The 20292-nt window shown below is 41.5% G+C and overlaps 6 protein-coding genes across 9 annotated transcripts; 5 read left to right on the forward strand and 1 right to left on the reverse strand.

Moving 5' to 3' along the window:
* The first annotated feature begins 265 nt into the window (after window positions 1–265).
* Window positions 266–1171, forward strand: LOC131886350 (tumor suppressor candidate 2-like). The gene is made up of 2 exons (XM_059234646.1): window positions 266–583; window positions 673–1171. Exons 1-2 carry the CDS (start codon window positions 438–440, stop codon window positions 854–856), a joined length of 330 nt encoding a protein of 109 aa, XP_059090629.1. The 5' UTR covers window positions 266–437; the 3' UTR covers window positions 857–1171.
* A 150-nt stretch (window positions 1172–1321) lies between these two features.
* LOC131886345 (uncharacterized) lies at window positions 1322–4496 on the forward strand. Of its 2 annotated transcripts, XM_059234639.1 has the most exons (6): window positions 1322–1461; window positions 2726–2919; window positions 2980–3208; window positions 3280–3482; window positions 3751–4122; window positions 4190–4496. In XM_059234639.1, the coding sequence occupies exons 1-6, from the start codon at window positions 1386–1388 to the stop codon at window positions 4346–4348; spliced, it is 1233 nt and encodes a 410-aa protein (XP_059090622.1). In that variant the 5' UTR covers window positions 1322–1385; the 3' UTR covers window positions 4349–4496. The 2 variants fall into 2 exon arrangements, with proteins under 2 accessions (XP_059090622.1, XP_059090621.1); XM_059234638.1 differs by having other exon boundaries at window positions 2726–3208.
* LOC131886340 (GRIP1-associated protein 1-like) lies at window positions 4411–20291 on the reverse strand. 2 transcript variants are annotated; one of them, XM_059234630.1, is made up of 12 exons: window positions 20128–20291; window positions 20001–20067; window positions 19574–19770; window positions 13501–13763; window positions 11430–11581; window positions 7142–7202; window positions 6687–6855; window positions 6472–6615; window positions 6283–6408; window positions 5767–6220; window positions 5326–5700; window positions 4411–4759 (listed from the first exon to the last, which is right to left on the reverse strand). In XM_059234630.1, exons 1-12 carry the CDS (start codon window positions 20164–20166, stop codon window positions 4518–4520), a joined length of 2289 nt encoding a protein of 762 aa, XP_059090613.1. In that variant the 5' UTR covers window positions 20167–20291; the 3' UTR covers window positions 4411–4517. The 2 variants fall into 2 exon arrangements, with proteins under 2 accessions (XP_059090613.1, XP_059090614.1); XM_059234631.1 differs by having other exon boundaries at window positions 7142–7190; window positions 20128–20290.
* On the forward strand, window positions 8020–11101 carry LOC131886343 (uncharacterized). Of its 2 annotated transcripts, none has more exons than XM_059234635.1 (2): window positions 8020–8466; window positions 9210–11101. In XM_059234635.1, exon 2 carries the CDS (start codon window positions 9224–9226, stop codon window positions 11045–11047), a length of 1824 nt encoding a protein of 607 aa, XP_059090618.1. In that variant the 5' UTR covers window positions 8020–8466; window positions 9210–9223; the 3' UTR covers window positions 11048–11101. The 2 variants fall into 2 exon arrangements, with proteins under 2 accessions (XP_059090618.1, XP_059090619.1); XM_059234636.1 differs by lacking the exon at window positions 8020–8466 and adding an exon at window positions 8785–9093.
* LOC131886341 (beta-galactosidase-like) lies at window positions 14273–16374 on the forward strand. Its single transcript, XM_059234633.1, has one exon. It carries the CDS (start codon window positions 14353–14355, stop codon window positions 16348–16350), a length of 1998 nt encoding a protein of 665 aa, XP_059090616.1. The 5' UTR covers window positions 14273–14352; the 3' UTR covers window positions 16351–16374.
* On the forward strand, window positions 16661–18795 carry LOC131886342 (beta-galactosidase-like). The gene has a single exon (XM_059234634.1). It carries the CDS (start codon window positions 16703–16705, stop codon window positions 18635–18637), a length of 1935 nt encoding a protein of 644 aa, XP_059090617.1. The 5' UTR covers window positions 16661–16702; the 3' UTR covers window positions 18638–18795.
* Window position 20292: the final 1 nt, after the last annotated feature.

Raw genomic sequence — 20292 nt, forward strand, 5'->3', positions numbered from 1 at the left:
CATTCCTTGTAGGGGTTAGGCCCTTGAAAACCCAACCCAAAAAATGCGGTCATTTCGTTACTACTGCCCTGGGAATGAAGGGCAATCAACAAGTCCGATGACTCGTTCCAATCATTACTAACATTCATTCTTCGGTATAGGTGTTCATTTTAAGAACAAGTAACTCATTTATCACCCATCATTGATCTCATGTTACGAGAGAATTTGCCAGAAGTAATGACCTCGAGGTTCAGAGATTGAGTTCCACTTTCACTAGCAGCTGACTTCATAACAAAGCCTTCAGCTGGATAGGTCTTTGATTTGCTTGGTCTTCTTATTCGTCTTGCGAGCTGAGTGCAAGTGTCGATCCAGGCTGACGTTCACTAGGAGTTGGACTCTTCGCTTTATCTTTCATTTCTCATCTTGCTGGTCCTCCATGACCAGGAAACACCTTTGCCATGGGCCAAACGGGTTCTCGTGTTGTAGGGAAACTTGCCAATTCCTTCAGCTTCAATGGAACATCGGAGACTAATGGCCTGGATGGAACCACGCTCTCCATTCCAAAGTTCCGTGGAGGCACACCATTGGTCTATACAAGAAGAGGGTAAGTTTTTTCGAATAATTCTCGTTCCGTGATGGCCTTGTATTTAAGATTCACCTAAGACAGTCACATTCGTCATTGTTTCGATGCAGTTCCATGTATTTTGATGAGGATGGGGACTTAGCCCACGAGTTTTATGAAGAAATCCCGTCTCGACGAGGCATACCCGCGAGGATGCGAAAGATCACCAAAAAGCATTTGAGGCCGCAGGGCGAGGTCAAGTACTCAAATCCGAGGCTTCACGTGGACTTCCCCATCATACTCTATCAGGGATGATAACGCTACGGACCTCCTTGTGTAGTGGAGAGCCATGTCTGTGAACTTTTGTTGTGATACTCTGTACAGTGGGGGAGGAGGACACATGGTACAAAGCCTGATCCAATGCCCACTAGTCCCTCTTATCCCCCTTCCATGAACATGAAGATTAAAACAACAATGACCATTGGTCGCCCAAGGTATCAGGTCTATTTATTCTCTTCGGATTGGGGATCACCTTGGAGTCTGGATCCACCCACTCCATTCCAACGAATCGAATCTTAAGCTATGTTCCACATAAATCTTGTTCTTCAATAAAAACAGATGCCAAAACTACCTTTAAAAACTCTTCAATTCGCATCCAGGGCAACCTAATTGGAAACATTTTGGAGTAGCTTGTTTTGAATCATATTTTCTGATTCAAAAGCACTTCAGATTTTGACCATGGCAATCTACCGAGAAAGTTTCGCTGAAAATCGAACAACTGTTGATGTTGCATATGAACAACCCACCCATTGAATGAGTTACCAGTCTTCATTGAGGAGCCAAAATGGTTAAAGCCCACATTCAAGGAATATTCAATTGCACACAAGGCCAGGACTTTGTTGGGTTTTTTCAAAAGACCGGTAAGTTTCAATCTGATGTGTGGTTTGTTGAATGTTTTATTTGATTTGAAACACTTTTGCTCATCTCACAAAGTAACAGCAAAATCCCGAGTCCAATGTTTAGGATAAGGAGAAACGATTTAAGTAAGGTTTCGGGTTTTTTTTTCGTTTTTCGATGTGTGTCATCAATAAATAATTTCTTGAATCTATTTTACGTAAATGCAACCACGTTAGAGTACGTATTTTATGGTAGCAAAGCACTGAAATGTTCTATTTGGTCAATGAAAACATAGGAGTGGGTATCCAAAGTGAAGACTGAAGCACAAATGCATTTGCCTGCACGCACAAAATCAGAAATTGTTCGTGAATGATTCGTTTCTTTGCCAATTCTCTGTTTCTTTACGCATGATTACCTTTTAATAATAGATCTGATCGTGCTGACCAAAAGCTTTTGAACCTTTCGGCCTAGCTTCTTTGTACTTTTTAAGTATATGTTTGAAGGTTGCGCAAAGAACGTAAGGAGAAAAAAGTTTGAGAGTTTACCTTTTTGGGTCAATAAAATGTGACTTACCTATAAACATTAGAAACTACAGTAGCTAGCCATTAACTGATGAAATGATTGAAAATAAAGTCATATTTATTGACTGATCTTGGACTGCAAAAACAATATTTTAGAAAACTGTTTTCAAATTCTTCATTGCTCGATGCGAGAAGTATCTCTTTGGATATTTTTTTATACATGATTGTACATACTATAGTTTACTCTTTTGTGTGGGGGGGCCATTCTGAGTTCAAAGGATCGATATTTTTACATAACCTATTTAGACATCCGATATCTAGATACAAAATGCATTCTTTTACTGCTCTCGATATGCTTGCACCAAAATTTAAAACATTGAAGTAATATCTTCCAGCGTACATAAGAAACACAAGTGCTGGGGCGAGTCGGGACTCGATTTCGAGTGGACTCGAGTATTTTACTCGATTTTGGAGAAATTGACGGGACTCGCGTCCGGACTCGTCAAGAAAAAGCTATTCATTTTTTCCTGGAATTTCCCCAAGATAATTTTTTTTTTGCTCGAGATGACTCTAGTAAAAGACTCGAGTCCTCTGCCGGGCTCGAGTCCTGACTCTGCGAGTCCGGCAAAAAGTTAAAAACCAAGACTCGTACGAGTCCGACTTTTGCCGGTCTCGCCCCAGTACTAACACAGTATCCCTTCCTACTTCAATGAAAAAAAAGAAAAACTGAAAAGGATCATGGTTCCTTATACATGACATTTTTTAGGCATACAGCAAGATCAACTCGTCGAAATCGAAAAACTTAAAGGATCCCATTTCCATCTAAGAATTGAGCTGGATGAGAAAACCTTCTATCAATATGAATCTTGTGAGGAACTGGCATCGTTTAAATCTTGGATTACTGCAGAACTCGAGTCTGAAATGGAAGTAAATCTTCCGGTGTTCGGTGGAGATTGTAAAGTAAGTTTTGGAGAATTCGTAAGACCTCATTATTTTTTTAATGTGCTCTACGTTAACCAGGTACTATTCAAAGCAATCGGCAACCATACTATTCATGGATTGATCAAGACAAAGGACATGGATGAGTTCGAAATTTGGAACATGTTTCATGAAAATGAACTGATTCAGAAAATAAGCCACAAGCGCAGTGGATTAACACATACCAACTTATGGAAGAGACAGATTCAGACCAACTTGTGGTTCCAGTTCAGTCGAGCCGAGAATCTGAATGAATTCTACCAAGGGTTATGTAAGTTGTTAAATGCTTTCTCGAACGAAAGGATCATAATGTGGTGTGACTACTAACTATCTAACTCTCAGCCGTGCCAACCAAAGTGTTAGAGGATGTCAATAAAGAGATGCTCCATTTCGATGTAACCCCAATGGAACTGAAAATGCTTCAGAAGCGTGGAACAAAAAACTATGTCTACAAATTCCAATTTGGAAAAGAGACCGCTTACAATTGGGGAGAACTGAAAAGGAAGGCTGCCATCACTCAAATTGGACCACAAAAGTTTCTCAAGGTACACTCTAGAACATCTTCGCTAGCTTATCCTAGATACAGTGAAATCCGGATGTTGGAGCTCCAAAAATCACAAAAATGTTCTCGTGTCAGATTGATTGTTCTGGTTGATTATGATTCAATAGTAATTAACCAATTATAGATAGATCTAATGAGTGCTATTGAGTTATCATGATTTTTCCTCTAACAGAAGTTCTTATACAACGAGATGTCACTGTACCAGTTTATTTAGTCCTTCCTCATGCACTCATTTTGATAATGGTCTTCAGGTGTTTAAAGGCTCTAATGACGAGCATGAAGAGTGGACTTTAATTTTCACCAATTGGGGATTGACCATGGATGGATTGGATTTAAAGTCTGGCCACCAATGTCAGATTGTCTATGAGCATGCCTCTAACGTGTTTGGGCCAAGCAAGATGATCGCCAATGCAGGTTTGGAGGATTTTGGATTGGCCTTGTCCATGCCGAAAGATGTGATTGAAGCTCTGAAAACCGACTTTGATGCCATATGGACTTTGACCGAGGAACAAAATGGATTGATTAACTATAAAGTTGACAGCAAAGTGATGCCCAAAAATATCAACTATGAATTCGGTCAAGAATTTGAAGACGAAATGCCTGGATTGGAGATCCACTTCAAGGTGAATAACATGTATATATCAGTAGAGAAATAGGTAAAGTTTGCATGTTCTTTTTTCTTCTTTTTAGGTTGTGGAGATGCTTCAGAATAACACTCTGACCACCACTTTCAAGAGCTCGTATGTTTGTCTCAACATTGAGAGTGTTTTCAAGGTCAATTTTGTAATCATCACAACCAGAGTGGTTGGAACCAAAATTGTGGACAAAACATTTTTAGAACGACTTTAAGAGCAGCTAACTGAATTCTCATGTCTCAAAGTTCTTGTGTTGTTTGTTCGAAAATGATCATGTTATATAGAATGGTTAGTGTTGATTTCATGTTGAATATCAAGAATGTTTGTAAATCGTAAGAATAAAGGTCACGTTATGTTTAGTATATCACTGAACATGGGTAATGCTACGAAGAGAGAGCTGTGGGACTGATGGCAAGTTTGGATAATCTGACCACCTCTTGGGAAAGGGTTTCAAGATCTCCTTGGAGTTGCATATTCTTGGTCAGAGTTTCCTCCAGCATGTTTTGCATTCGTAGCATTTCTGATCTCGTTTCGGCATCCGAATGAACCATCAAGTGGGACATCATCCTCTTCACGTTATTTTTCAACTTGTCGTTGTGTTGTGGGTTGTTGGGTGTAGTGGGAACTGGCAGAAAAGATGGAATGAACACTTTTATTTACGACTTTTCAAAACTTTGCAAAAGGCGCACCTGAATAAATATAATTATTTTATAACGCCAAAGGGAAAAATAAAAACCTAAAACCGATTATCGTTATGATTACAGTAGTTCAGAAATAACAATTCAACGACCATGCAAACGGTGGCCGATGCTTCAGGATTTTTCAAAATTAAAAATCGAAATTACTAAAATTTTCGGCGTTCGCAAAACAGAATTCACAAGTGGGTAATTATTGCTAATTCATTGTTATTTAACAAATTTTTGCATTAAACCCTTGTCATTTTGTATTTCAGGGTAGTAGAAAAGGCTCAAAATCGAAGAGACGATCTAGTCACTGGAAATGGCATCAAACTATGCCCGTAAAGTGGTTAAAATATGCCTTAAAATGCCCTTTTAAAATACCGTAGTGGGCAATTAGGGCAATATTGGAGTACTCAAGACAATGGTCAAATTTTCAAACAAATTTTCTTCACTTAGCATATACCTTCGAAATTTATGTTTCTTGCCTCAAATTAGAGAGCACATCCCTTACCCGAAGTACGCCCTTCCATGCAGTAGTGATGTATAAGAGAGGACTTTCTGACCAAATCATCCGCCATGGCCGAGGCTGAGGCTTCCAACATATGGAGCTTCTCCTCCATGATCAACCGTTCAGCTTGGAGCATGCCAATCTTGTCCAAATAGATCTGGGCGTCCCCATTTTTAGATAACTGCGAGAGACGCCCCCCGTTTGGTGGACTATCTCGGGGTAAAGATTCACCATGGGTAGAAGGATTTGAAACCGGACTGGTCAAATCGGGCAATGTTGTGCTGGAACCACCGTGTTCCCCAATCTCATTTTGACCCGACATCATGGACCATGAAGAGATGGAACTTCGATCTGGATCAATTTCCTTTGATCCTGGTTCTGAAAAGATTCAACGATGACTTAAACATTTTCTACTGTTGGTCTATTGGTATTATTATCTAATACCCGTTAGTGTCGGATCAGTAAAGCACTCTTTCATTTTTTCCTGTAATTTCTCGTTACGGTGCTTTTCACTCTGCAATTGCCTCTTGAGGTCCTTGAGCAATGCTGAGCCTTTCTTCTCGGTGATCTTCTTCTCCTCGTGTAGATCCTCAATTTCCTGCCTTAACCCTTGGACTTGCTCTTCGAATTCCGTCCTTTGAGCATTGGCAATCTCCAATTGGGTATTGAGACCCCTCAAAACTAGTTCATGTTCAGTTTGTAGGGTTCGAACAGTTTGGTTTTGGTCGGATTGAAGGTCCTCTATTTCTTGATGGTGCTTCTTCAATTCCTCCTCCGATGATTCTTCGAGTTCAACTATTTGGACCTTCATGGACTCATTTTCTGCCGTCAAGGCTTGTAAGATTTTTTCCACTTTGACATTATGCGCTTGCAAATCATCGCTTTTTTCCTCCCAAGACTAAAATAAAATGGCTATTGTTTTTTTCATCAACGCATGATGTACATATTGCTTCTCTTTACCTTTACAACTTGCTCTTTTTCGCCCAGCTCATGTTCCAAGTCTGCAATCTTGGCTGAGTAGTTGTCGATTTTAGTCTGAATCGTGATCGCCATTTCGTCCAAGGTCTTTTTTCGTTTGTCGCTCAACTGAAATGTGATCTAATGTGGTTAAAAATATTTTTAGACTCATTTTATTGAATTCAAGAGTACCTTGACAGTTTCCTCATACTCAGCCTGAAGTGTAGCCTTTTCTTCCAAAGCGTTTGCGAGGTCTTTGGAACGTTTTTCCTTTTCATCTTGAATCTCGATCTTTTCTCCAGAAATCTTCCTCACCGATTCTTCCATCGCATTTAACTAACCCATGACAATGTACATTTTAAATGTAAAAAAGGAGCAAAGTGCCTTCAAAGAGAGAAATTACGTACCTGAGCCTTCAATTCATGATTTTGTTGTTCCAACTCGTTAAGTTCCACGCCTTTCCTCGTCTTAAAATCTTCAAAAGCGGTGAAGCCATGTTGAAGTTGGGTTTGAAGAGTCTGCTTGTCGATATTGGCACTTTTCAAGGCACTCTCCAGATCCATAATTCGATCATCACTTTATCAAGGTAGAGGAGTAATTGATCATAAGACTTTCCCGTCAAAGCTAGCTTCCTTGCTTGGACGACATAAATTATGCGATACAATTAGTTTTAAGAACAGAACCAATCCCCAGCTTTCAATTTCTTAAAAAACCTTATCCAATCAATCAGACTTGAATTAAGTCAAGACCAAAGAAGTGTGAAAGTACTTATTGTATCACAGAAATAATTGAAATAATTCTTTATGAACAACTTGCAACATTAATGTGGACGTGATTTTGTATTTGTCATTTGCCTCTTTACCTCTTTTTTGATAAGCCTTGGTTTTCATGGGACAATCGAAGGTTTTCTCCTGAAAAGAGAGCTATGATCAATCATATTTGTGATGGCAAGGGGTTGAATGCATGTAGGTCAAATGAATTATGATTCTACTTCGTTGCCAGACTTGCGATTATTTGTCATTACGAATAATAAATTGATGCGATTAGAACCACGAGGTGGTCCAATTTTCCCTGGTTATTTTGAAATGTCGGAGAACATCACGCTTTTGGAATTATCGTTCCGCGTTCCATGATTGTGAAAGAAAGGAACTCGTAAATCTTTCATGCGCCTGTCCCTCCCCTCATATGAATTGTGGGATCACCCTTAGCTTTCCTTTCAGAATGCATTGAGTTTTAAGTAAATCAATAACGTCTCCATTTGCACTGACGAAGCAAACTTCAAACGTGGTTCTTAACATGTCTGATCTAACATGGTTCTCGTTTAGAAACTTGTGTATGGCGTGTGTGTTGGACTTTCTAACGACCATTTGACACAATGGAACACGGGTATGACGCATCGTTTCCGGTCTGAAATGAGGAGGTGAACCCAATGTGACCAACCTTCCGAAAACAAAATCAGTCTTAAGTCCTCAACGTCAGACATTCCGAGCTCGAACTATACATTAAAAAATTTTTTTTACCCACATGTATCTAACAACAATCTAAACAATATGCACAGCCTTCCTTATCCTTTCTATATAATTGGTTGGCGAGGAGGACAGGAGCGCGCTCGGATTCTGCAGTATGTATGTTCTATCCTTTTTCCCTCGGAATGGAACGCGAGCTCGGAGTGCGCTTGTTCCGGGACCACTGAAGCACTGAAGGCTCTATTCTACTCAGAAAGCTCTACGGTATACAGTAAATGCCAGACGACGGAAATGTGGCTCGAGGCCTTTCGCCCACACGCAAACCAGGAGTTAGGGGGGGATGGCACACAATAGTTGTGTAGTGTGCTGGAGGATCTTGCTGACAAGACGCAGAGGCTGTTCTTCCTTCCAAGACTCGTTTCTCAACAAGAGCGTCATTCCTGGATGGGTCTGTTCTTGTCTACAGTTGGAAATGAAGATTGCACCCTGGCGTACAACAATAACAACGACGACGACGACAACGACAATCTGTTGGAACAATGAAACTGCCAGTGGAACCGAAAAGGGTTTAGACGTCAGTGACTATTGATCCGTTTCTATCCAATAACACAAAGAGTACCACAACTGAAATTGCATGATACTCTCCAATCTTAGAAGTGCTGTCAAAGTTATCTGAGTAACTCAAGAGCCATAAGAATATAAAGGGAATATCGTTACTCCGGTAAGTCGACAATCACTGGGCACATTACCATTGCCAAAAGTAATCCTTGTTATTGATTGCCAACATGGTTACGATCTAATTAAAAAGTGGGCCCCGGCCAAGTTTCTGTCCATTCATAGCCTAGAGCTTCGTCGAAAAGAACATTGCTATGTAGTGCAATAAAGTCGATAGCTACGTACCTTTAGGCTTCATTGATATTTCGAGAGGAGGAAATCGAGCAGGCCTCATCACGGTCTAAATACTCGTAGAAAAGGGTGTGTCACAATTGCCACATTCAGCCCTGAGTTCGTTCAACACACATGCAAACTCAATGAAAGGGCAACTGATGCGTTCAGTTTGTGGCAACTTCAGAGGTTCACAAGTGTTCAAAGCCTTGGTGCTATTCAGCGTTCATTGATATTTGAGCCAACGACAAGAAAAAATGTAAAGATGTGCCTTCAACGAGCATCATTGACGGAGAAAGTAGAACTGGTCTGGTGATATGTCAGCCAATCTTCTGAGAACATTGAGGACTGACCAATCGATGGATATGCTCTTCCATCAAATGCATTGTTATTAACGTGGTGTTCAAGTAATGCAATGAACATGAAGCCAGAACATCGTGACGTCTTAATGGAAAAACACAATGTTAGAATTTTTAGAAGTTAGCAACCAGTACAGTACTTGCATCTCCCACTAATGCGAATGGTCTCATGAGAAAATAACGAAACGGCCTTTGAAAACGGATTCCAATCTTCTTTCAGGAATTCACTTAGAAATGGTTTTGGCAAATGCTTCTCTTCATGGAGGAGGACAACCCGACCTCCCCATTTACTACAAAGAAATCCCCGAGAAGCGACGAGTATCGAGGTTCTGCATCAAACCCGTGGAAACGTACCAACCACGTGGAGGGGGCACTAATGGAAATTCCAGTAATGGAACAGCCACCGACAAACGCGGAGAGGCCATTAATGTCCAAGTGGTGAGGGGGAAGACCAACACGTTCATTCATTTGGACGAGGACGAGGCCAAGAAGGTGCGGAAACACGGAGACGAGGTGCTGAAAAAGCTTCAAAAGATCCACAAGTCCGTGATCTGGAACTTCCTGATTGGTCGGTCCTTCGTGGACAAGATTCAAAAGGGCAAACAAGGAACAGAGGAGATCAACTTGGATCATGACGAGAACTCTGAATTTGATGCCTTGAACCCCAAGACGTGGAGTGAAGATAGTACGGATTTCTTGGCGAGCCTCCTCAAAGCCTCAGAGTTTCCATATGACGGCTATGTGGTGTTGTTTTGCGTGGCCAATGATCTCCGGGATGGCTCCGTGGACTATGATGAATTGGCTTGGGAGTTGGAGAAGTGTCTGACGTACCATTACGTTCAAACCAAAGGGCAACTAATCATGAATGAAGAGGCCATCATGAGCCGGAAAGGGTTAGACCCAGTCTCTCGGAAGACCAAGACTCCCGGGCGGAAGAAATCGGGATATTGTATCTTCTTGGCTTATCAGCTTCTCGATTCAGTGACCCAAGACCAAATCGTCGGAGAGGCCATCAACAAGTACGTAGATATTGGTCAGAAAAAGAAGTTGCTCCTCTCAGCCCTGACCGAAGAGAAGCTATTTCCCCAGAACGATGAACGGCTCCGAAAGAATATCAAGGAGATGAAGGAATTCATGAGCAAGGAACATTTGGACCTAGTGTACAAGATAGGATCCATTAAGGATGCAGAAAGCCTGGAAATGGTTGTGCAGTTCCTTAATCTAGTAGGAAAGGGGCCCAAAGACCGGAACTCGGGCTTCATGGGCTTACCCCAATTCCTGAGCTTCCTCAGCAGCAACAAAGACGACACCAATGGAAGCATGCCTGGAATGGCGCGGTCAAATAGTCGCATGTCCAATCTGGCCAGTCCCAAAGTCCAAACCAGAAGTACACTCCCCAGGCCTTCATCTAGCCGCCAAAGTGTCCAAGGGTTACCCAGTAGTCGAAAGCCATCGATCGCTACTTCCAATCAAACCTTTTCCATCTCCTCGAGGTCCACGACTCCAGAGACCCCTCGGAAATTGTCGGGCGAGTCCCTGGGCCATTCTCAAAGAAAAGAGTCCAGTCTGCCGTCGATTCCATCTTCAGGGTCGGGATCTTCCACTCCCGAGACTCTGCGACGACAAGAACATCAAGCCTCCACCAGCAGACACCCTCCAAAGCCAATGTCATCCCTTCCCAAACGAAATGCAGCCAAAACTGCCTCGCCCAGTCCAATCAAGACAAATGGTACCCGACCAAGACCAATTCCCACCACCAGGAATGTGGCCCATGGTCGCAAAACCGCCTCGGAATCACCTCGTGGCACTCCGCCCAAAGTTGGATCAGCTCGAAGTAGTGTGAATGGTGACAATTCAAATCGGAACAGTCCCAGCTCATCCCTGACCAATTCCCCAAGGATGTCGAAGTCCGTTGGACCTCGAAGGGGAAGTCGACAAACGCCTCCCCCAGGAAAAATCATTACCCGAGACGACTTGAGACGTATGAACCGCTCATATCCATCTTCCAAATCGAAGCCCAGTGGGTCATTCTCTCGAACCTCTATTCCCATGTCGTGAACAAGGGCTTTTCCAATCATTCGCAATTAATAAAAGTGCTCACTTTCTACATTACTATTGGAGTAGTTTCCTTTGTTTCTTCGTTAGCCGGGAAACAAAAAGAAAGAGGCATTAGTAAGATGAATCTGACTCATATCTCACTCCCCATGGCCTTAATTCTTTCGTTTCCCCCCTTGGCTTCTTTTATTGAGGAAAGAGACGAGATAGACATGTACAGTGTGCGTACGTAATGTACATACCCAACCCCAATTATTTTCTCTCTTTCCCCCACCCTTAATCCTCACGAAAGAACCACTTCCAAGCATGGATAAAGACCCTCGATCTGCACTCTTACAATAATACGAGTACTTGCTTTCAAACATCCACCTAAGACAAGACTTACCTTCCAATATGGAAATCCTGTCTTGAAGAAGCATGCCATCAGGAACGGAAGTACTGATGGAATTTTCCCGATGAAACGAAACTTGGGCGGTTGTTTTAACTTCACATAATTCTGGAGATTCGCGGCCTTGATGATCGATTGGATGTAGACCACTGTGAAAAGGTTTATAAGAGTGTGAGTTTTTTTCGTTCTTTATTGGCCGATTAGTAACAAGGTAGATGATGCATATAACCTATTCCTTTGTAATTGCTTCGGATTTTATTTTTACCCGAAGGGTAAACACGGGATACTATAGGTCGACTAATTGTGTTCCCCCCAACCTGATGTGGACATCTTCTAGTTTTGCTTCAGTTTTATTATCATTATTATTTTTCTTCTTTTGGGGCGGTCTTTTTTCGATGAGCCCATTTGAAGGGTGAAATAGTTGCCATATTTCAGGGCAGGACAATTCCTGGATGTACCCATTTTCAGCATTGCCATTAAACATAATGGACCAGAATGCGAATCTAGCCATGATTTAAACAATTTATGACCTCTATTTAACGCTTAAAGGTTAAGTTTTTCGGATCGCCTTGCACCGTTGTTTGGCAAACCCTTAAATTTGAAGACAAAAACCTGGAAGTAAAATCTTGTTCATCAATTTATGTAGTTCCTCAAAATGAAGTTCGATGAGCATATCCAGTTTAAGGTGGGTAAAGCTTTTCAAACATGTGGTTGGATACACACGTTTAAGTCCAGAGATAGTATCACGAAGCTAACTCTGTACAAGTCGATTGTCCAGACATATCTTGAATATGCCTCACCCATTTGGGCTCCAATTAGTTCAGCAGGTTTGCAAAAGGTCGAACAAGTCCAAAGATGTTTCACTAGGAACATCACAGGAATGAGAGAGCTCTCGCATTGGGAGGGACTACAAATTTTGAATTGTACATCATATTTCAGAGAAGGTACGAAAGGTATCTGATACTGTACGTCTTTAAAAGCATCCATGAGCTTTGTCCCAACCAAGATTTAAGGTCAATTCTAGTGACCGTAGAGGCTTAACGTCCGTTTTGAGAGCACCTTCAAGCCCTCGAGAATCGAGGCTAGTTCGAACAATGAAGTCCACATCTCTTCTTTCTTGGGCTCCTTCATTGTTTAAATTTGCTTCCCTCCAATATTCGTAGGGAATACGTAGGCCTTGTTGATCCGGTAGCATCTTTCAAGTCAGAGTTGGACACATTTTTAGATAGCATTCCAGATCAACCCTACATTCAAGGAATAGCTCGGTCTGCCAACTCAAATTCGTTGGTAGACCAAATATCATATAAAGATTGAAAGATAATAAATAGACGAATTATAACCTTTCATTTTAATAGTACTGGGGATTACATTCCCTGTAGCGGTTAGAAAAGCCCGTGAAAAACCAAACCAAAAAAAAGAAGTATAGTCTCCACCAAATTTTATGCATGAATTGTTACATACCATTGAGCCTAACCATATGCAAAAAGGTGCATTACGCATTGGAAGATAGAAATGCAAAAAAACCTCTTTTTCTTTGTGCAATTTTACTAGCACAAAGCCAGATCATTAATATTCACTTTTATTTCTTTTTTCACAATTATGCACTGGATTTTTTATTGCTTTTATTGGTGGCCTCAAATACTTCGAAAAAACAACTCTACAGGTAGTCTATCTTTTTTTACCAAGACCAACCTTAAACTTGGTCTTGGCTAAATACAATTATAAAATTAAATACCAAAATACTTCTTGGTGGATGAGATATTTGCAGGGCTTGAACCGTTACAGAAAAAAAAGTAGCGCGTTACCGTTACTTTTTACAAAAAGAGGTCCTAAAACTGCCGAAAAAAAGTATATGCGATTTTCTAATTTTCAGTAAATATGACGTGAAACAAATGACTCCCGTCATTGAATTTGCGACCGAATTTTAAAAAAAATCGGTTAGGAAACTTTATCGCATTTTTCTCTCGCCTGCTTATAAAACAAAAAAGCAACGGTAACGGGAGGGCTAAATACCAGTTCAGTTACCGTTACCCTGGATATTTGTAAATCAAAATAATTCAGGTCTTACCTTTCCAAATCATGCTTTTCCTGAGCCGTCACCTTCAGTTTCACGTTTTCTGCGTTGACTCTTTGCAAGTTTTGGCGAAGAGTCATCAGTTCGGCTTCATGGATTTTTCCAGCTTGTGCCAAGTCTGCTTGGAGCTTTACATTGGCATCTGTCAATTCTTGGAGCTCAAGGGTGAGCGGTCCATTCGGAACATCGCATCCAGGCTGATCTTTCACTTGAAGGACTTTGATCTCTTGCTCTAGTTTCTCATTCGTTGTCACAAGCTGGCAATTGAAACAAGATCGATTACTACTTTTTGCACCCCCACTACAACACTGCAAACATGAACATTCCTAACATGCTTTAGATTACAAATCAAAACATGAACCTCTCATTGCTGTTGATCAATATTGTGTATGGAAACAAAGGAAAAGCAGAATGAAGTATACGGATCACATTTGTTATTTCTAAAGAATAAGGACAAAGCTAATGATCATTCAGAAAAACATTCAATGTAAATCAAAGTTTACCGGCAGAAATCACGTGACTCGTACTTTGATTTACCAGACATGAAAAAAAATCATTAAATTGCTTTTTTTTGGTTAATCAAATCCTATTTTCGATAGGTATCACGCATACATGTAAGGAAGTTTGTGAAACCACTAATGGCGTAGTCATTCTAAGGGTGAACCCCTTAAAGATGACTTCTTATCAGTCACGTTTATGTTAATCAAATTGAAATAAACAACACACTTCTTCATGATAGCAATGTATAAATGTAATTGCATGCTGTTTTGAAAACTAGTTTCAATGTTGTACACACCCAACTAGAAACACAAACGTCATTGCTTTGAGCCTTGGCTGATCTAAACAATGAAGTTTCTTCTCCCGCTCCTCTTCCTATTGGCCCTCATTCAAGTAAAGGCTCAAAATCGGACCTTCACCATCGATTATGACAACGACACATTCCTCAAGGATGGCAAGCCTTTTCGCTACATATCTGGATCCGTTCATTACTTCAGAATCCCAAGAGATCTCTGGCATGACCGTCTCCAAAAAATTAGGGCGGCTGGATTCAACTCCATTCAGTTTGTCGTTCAATGGAACCTTCACGAACCGCAACCGGGTCAGTACAACTTTGAAGGCCGTTTTGATGTAGAAGCTTTCATTCGAATGGCAGGAGATCTTGGCTTATATGTGATCCTCCGACCTGGACCTTACATTTGTGCGGAAAGAAATGGCGGCGGATTGCCCTTCTGGTTATACAAACTTCATCCGGATATCAAGCTCCGTTCCAGTGATCCCAATTTCCTGAACTACGTCGATAAATGGTGGGACGTGCTCATGGTCAAGATGAAACCTCTCCTGTATAAGAACGGTGGTCCAATAATTATGTCCCAATTGGAGAATGAATATGGATCATATGGCTTGCAGACAGGATATTGCGATGTTGAGTATCTGGCCCATCTAAGGGACAAATCTTGGGAACACTTTGGAACCGACACGCTCCTTTACACCACGGATGGAGATTCAATTGACTACGTCAGATGTGGACGAGTTCAAGGAGCTTATGCCACTGTGGATTTTGGAATGGGAAGAAATGTGACCGACTCATTTCACGTCCAAAGGCTATTCGAGCCCCAAGGGCCTTTGGTCAATTCCGAGTACTACCCTGGATGGCTAGACTACTGGAATCAACCCCACCAAATGGCAGATTTCAACATGTCCGTCAAATCTTTCGAAGACATCCTTGAGACCGGGGCCAATGTTAATGTCTATATGGCTCATGGTGGAACATCATTTGCTTTCGAGAATGGAGCCAATAACCCTCCATTCCAAGTGGAGCCGACCTCTTACGATTACGATGCCTTAATTTCGGAACCCGGGGACTTGACAGATAAGTATTTCGCTTTTAAAAGCGTGATTGCAAAGTACTTGCCCATTCCGTCAATTGAAGTAAACGAAACAACTCCAAAGGCCAATTACGGTCGAGTGCCCTTGAACTACGTAACCTCGATTTTCCAAGGCCCAATGAAATTCGCTCAAAACAACACCAACCCTATGACCTTTGAGGACTTGAATCAAGAGGCTGGTTATGTCTTCTACGAAACTGCCATTACAGAAATGTTCACGGACCCAGCGGAGTTGCAAGTTAACGACCTTCACGATCGGGCAAACATCTACGTTAACCAAGAATTCGTGGGCATTTTGAGCCGAGGCGAAGATTGTCTAACGTTTCCGATCTCTGTGAGAAAAGGCGATCGTCTGCAACTATTGGTTGAAAATCAAGGTCGAATTGGTTATGGAGCCTATGCCAAGGACTTCAAAGGCATCACATCAAATGTCACCCTCGCTGGCCATGCTTTGCAGGATTGGTCCATGTTCACCATGCCCTTGGACGATGGTCCTACTCTTGACAACCAACTGAAACGGCTCCAAGCTCTTCAGAAAACCGATCCCAAATTTGCTCAAGACACTTTGACGTCATTCAAGGAGGCTGTTAATAATGGCCAAGGAGGCTTTTGGAGAGGAACTTTTAAAATTCCCTGTTCAGAGACCATTGCCAACGAAACCTTCTTGAATTTGCCAGGATGGAGTAAAGGCGTGGCCTTTTTGAATGGTTTTAACCTCGGCCGTTATTGGCCTATTGTGGGACCACAAATAACACTTTACGTTCCATCAGTCCTATTGAAACCGGCTTGTCAAGAGAATTCGTTGGTCATCTTTGAGCAACAAAAACCAGGCTGTGATACTCAAAATGGTTGTTGGGTGGAATTGGTAGACACACCCAATATCAATGGCCCAACACCTTTGAAACCGCAAGAAACTATTACATACGAAAAGTACTCTCGATCTTACAATGAACTGTGAAAATAATACTTGTTTGAACAAATAGTTGTCACTTACAAAATCAATATTGAGGTTTTTGGATTCTGCTTCGCTATCTCTTGCGGGATTATGCACATTAATTGTATATAGCTGCGAAATTTGGAGTAAGAGTATGAGTTTAAGTTTCTATATCTGACCAAATTGAACTTCTCGAAAAAGTTCACAAGGGGCTAGAAGTCGTTTGAGTATTTGCTCAGAAAAGTTCAAAGAGGTGAGAGATAAGATCTAAGAATCCAAGCTGAACTAAACACTCTGGACCGGTTTTTTCTCCTCTCTCGAATATATGAGAAAAGGTAAAGAGGGTCAGTTTTTGACTATATCCTTGACGAGCAAGATGAGATGGAAGGAACTTCTGTTTGTTTCCAGTTGTCTTATCACGCAAATCTCTTGCCACCAAACAGGACAACCTAATCGCAATAATCGCTCCTTCACAATCGACTATGGCATGAACACTTTTGTCAAGGACGGTGTTCCATTTCGGTACATCTCGGGATCCATTCACTACTTCCGTGTCCATCCAAACCATTGGGAAGATCGGTTGAAGAAAATCCGTTCAGCTGGCCTCAATGCCATTCAGGTTTATGTAGAATGGAACAGCCACGAACCAGAACCCGGGAAGTTCCAATTTGAGGGTAATCAAGATCTAGAGAGGTTCCTGGAATTGGCCCACAAATGGGGATTGTTGGTCATTCTCCGACCTGGTCCCTTTATCGATGCCGAACGAGACTTTGGAGGGCTTCCTTTCTGGCTATTGCAGAAGAATAAGCAAGTCAAGTTGAGGACCGCGGATCCATCTTTTATGAAGCCCGTTCGATCTTGGTTTAAAGTGTTGTTCCAAAAACTGAAGAGACTCTTGCACCAAAATGGTGGTCCAATTATCATGGTCCAAGTTGAGAATGAATACGGCTCGTATGGACAACAGACTGGAAAGTGCGACACTGAATACATTTCCCAGCTCCGAGATATCACTAGGGAACACCTTGGACAGGAAGTGCTTCTTTTCGCCACTGATGGAGGCGGTAGCATCGATTCGATTCGTTGTTCCAAAGTACCGGGAGTTTATTCCACAGTCGACTTTGGACCAACTGAAGATTTCAAAGATCGTTTCCACCACCAACGCTTGTTTGAGCCTCATGGTCCATTGGTGAATTCAGAGTTCTACACTGGCTGGTTGGACCATTGGGGCCATCCCCATTCCCAAACTCCATCCAAGAAAGTCAATTCCGTCTTGGACGCAATGCTGAAGTTTGGTGCCAATGTGAATTTGTACATGATCCATGGGGGAACATCATTCGGATTTGGAGCTGGTTCCAATTTCCCTCCGTTCCAAGTCACACCAACCTCATACGATTACGATGCTCCCATTTCCGAGGCTGGTGATTTAACGCCCAAATATGAAGACCTCAAGAGGGTTGTGGCCAAATATGAAGCCATTCCTGATGCCATTCAAGTAAAGAATTCATCGAAGCGAGCCTACGGGTCCATTTACTTGAAACCCCTTGGAACCATTTTCGACCACGTCAAGAACCTTACCACCTTCTCTATGGGAATAAGTACAAACCCATTGACCTTTGAAGAATTGGGCCAAGCTTTTGGATTTGTCTTGTACGAACATCGTCTGGACCATGTGACCACAAATCCAGTTCAGCTAGAAATCAAAGGACTTCACGACCGTGGCTATGTCTACGTGAATCAAGAACTCCAAGGTATCTTATCTCGATCTGAGTCAATTTTCACAATGCCATTAATCATTGCTAAAGGCCAAAAGCTGCAAATATTGGTAGAGAATCAAGGCCGTATCTGTTTCGGCAAAAATCTCAATGATTTCAAAGGAATCACGTCCGCAGTCAAACTTGGGAATAATATTCTAACCAACTGGCACATGCGATCGATCCCAGTGTCTCATGTGTCACATTTTGATACCACTCCTCCCTCGCTGAAGACCAAATTTAAGAGCATGAGCTTCTGGAAAGGACATATTAAGATATCTTGTCCCCGATCATCTCCAGAAGATACCTTTTTGAGTTTTCAGCATTGGAGCAAAGGCCTTGTCTTTGTTAATGGCTTCAATTTGGGTCGGTATTGGCCCCGTTTAGGCCCACAAGAGACTCTATATCTACCGGGACCCTTATTAAAATGTGGCATTAATGACGTTTTGGTGCTGGAACAAGAAAAGACTCCGTGTCGTTTCCACAAAGGATCTTGGTTAAACTGTAATATCAAATCCACCGACTCTCCACAAATTAATGGCCAAACTCCAAGCGTATAACATTGTGTCATGCCCAACTATTAAAAAATGCCCTTTTGGAGTATCATTCCATCAGTTTGAACAGTTTTATCCCTCATGTTAATCAGCTTGACTTTTTATATTTAGGCACTTTCGTGTGTTAAAAAAATGACCATAAAAATAATGTTACAGTTTGAAAAGCAATGTTGCCAGGTCACCAGCGCCGTTGGAGACTAAATTCTACCTCAAAAGTAGCAATTTTGGGGTCCATTTCAGTGAAGCAACGAGAAAGACTACATGGAGGTCATTTTGCCTCTACATTATGCAAAATTGTGTCTATGATTTACATATGTCATTAAAATTTGGTATCGAAGGTAGAGAACATATTCAAATCCCCCCAAAAATGTAAAAACGACTAACCAATGTCAAAGGCTGTCTATATTTTTCGTGGCTATCAAGTTTCAAAAGGACCCATTTTTGCAGATTTAGGCCTTCGCGGAGGCCCTCCGGTAAAGTAATTGAGAATGCGCTTTTAGAGCTTCGAACACTTTTTTACACATTATGGATAACGCTCAAACAGCCACAGTCGACTATCTACTATAAAATAAAACTAAAAAAGTTTAAATGTTACTTTAAACAAGAACATACATAATATATAATAATTGTAATACATAATGCATATATCACCCTATTCTTTGGTCAACAAAGGCACCTAACTAACGCACTGACCTACTCTGCCATTGAATCCTTGATGCCACATCCGCAATTGAAACAAGGGCCAATGATTATCCATTCCCCGTTGTTTAGAAAAAGTATGATGAGGAAACGGGAACGTAAACGTGCATGTATGTATGTATGTTCCCGTTATGACCAAATGGACATGGATGTGCTGATTCAAGCTTGAACTAATTATTGTGTACATTCACCTTCCCCCATTGCCCCGCATTTGCAGTACCTGATATTCTTTAATTGGCTTACTTTAGAGAGTTCCGTTAGTAATGTCTGGTTTTGATGCCTGAAGTCCTCCTCTTGGGAGAGTAACTTTCTCTGAAGACTCTCATTTGTCTTGACCAGCTCTTGGACCTCGGTGGCTTTTTTGGACTTCTGGATGCTTTTCTGAGCTTTGGCTAACTCCTGCTCCAAAACCGTTATCTTGGCTTGGGCATCGCCTAAGGCTGAAAATTCAAACACAGGGGGAAACTAGGTTCATGTGATTTCAAAGAAATAAGAGATAAGCCAAAATTCTTTGGTGACTTTAACAAATTGCGAAATCTTTTGAATCAACTCTAGGCATGGATACAATTTGGGAAATTCCCGACATATCAGATTACACCTTTAGAACATCAATGATCATGCATTGAGGCATGATTAAATACCAATTTGTTCACGAATGAATGGCTCTTACCGTTTTTCTGCTTCCTGTTGTGGTCTTCAAGTTGATACTTTTGAGTTTTCAGGTCCAGCACAGTTTCCTAGGAGAACGAACGAACATGCTTAAGCATTGATTTAAACTACGAAAAAAGTAAATTTACCTGAAGCCGTTCAAAATCCTTAGCGGCTAAATTAGCCATATTTCATGGATGAGTGAATCTCTTGTGTTGAAAATCCTTTGAGGCTCTGTTCACTATATATTTCAAACTCGTACTTGAATCAATAACAGAGTGACATCGAGGACATCAGCCGCAGCAACATGATCA

This window comes from Tigriopus californicus, chromosome 9 (assembly GCF_007210705.1).
Source record: "Tigriopus californicus strain San Diego chromosome 9, Tcal_SD_v2.1, whole genome shotgun sequence".
NCBI lineage: Eukaryota > Metazoa > Arthropoda > Copepoda > Harpacticoida > Harpacticidae > Tigriopus > Tigriopus californicus.

What these genes read in the sequence shown, in the direction of transcription:
- LOC131886350 (XM_059234646.1), top strand. Translation starts at nt 438, where the DNA reads ATGGGCCAAACGGGTTCTCGTGTTGTAGGGAAACTTGCCAATTCCTTC. An exon ending in TTGGTCTATACAAGAAGAGG is followed by an intron (nt 584 to 672) that starts GTAAGTTTTTTC and finishes GTTTCGATGCAG; the next exon opens with TTCCATGTATTTTGATGAGG.
- LOC131886345 (XM_059234638.1), top strand. Translation starts at nt 1,386, where the DNA reads ATGGTTAAAGCCCACATTCAAGGAATATTCAATTGCACACAAGGCCAG. An exon ending in TGGGTTTTTTCAAAAGACCG is followed by an intron (nt 1,462 to 2,725) that starts GTAAGTTTCAAT and finishes GACATTTTTTAG; the next exon opens with GCATACAGCAAGATCAACTC. An exon ending in GATTGGAGATCCACTTCAAG is followed by an intron (nt 4,123 to 4,189) that starts GTGAATAACATG and finishes TCTTCTTTTTAG; the next exon opens with GTTGTGGAGATGCTTCAGAA.
- LOC131886343 (XM_059234635.1), top strand. Translation starts at nt 9,224, where the DNA reads ATGGTTTTGGCAAATGCTTCTCTTCATGGAGGAGGACAACCCGACCTC.
- LOC131886341 (XM_059234633.1), top strand. Translation starts at nt 14,353, where the DNA reads ATGAAGTTTCTTCTCCCGCTCCTCTTCCTATTGGCCCTCATTCAAGTA.
- LOC131886342 (XM_059234634.1), top strand. Translation starts at nt 16,703, where the DNA reads ATGAGATGGAAGGAACTTCTGTTTGTTTCCAGTTGTCTTATCACGCAA.
- LOC131886340 (XM_059234630.1), bottom strand. Translation starts at nt 20,166, where the DNA reads ATGGCTAATTTAGCCGCTAAGGATTTTGAACGGCTTCAG. An exon ending in CAAGGCTTATCAAAAAAGAG is followed by an intron (nt 6,856 to 7,141) that starts GTAAAGAGGCAA and finishes ACCTTGATAAAG; the next exon opens with TGATGATCGAATTATGGATC. An exon ending in CATGGAAGGGCGTACTTCGG is followed by an intron (nt 4,760 to 5,325) that starts GTAAGGGATGTG and finishes CTTTTCTGCCAG; the next exon opens with TTCCCACTACACCCAACAAC.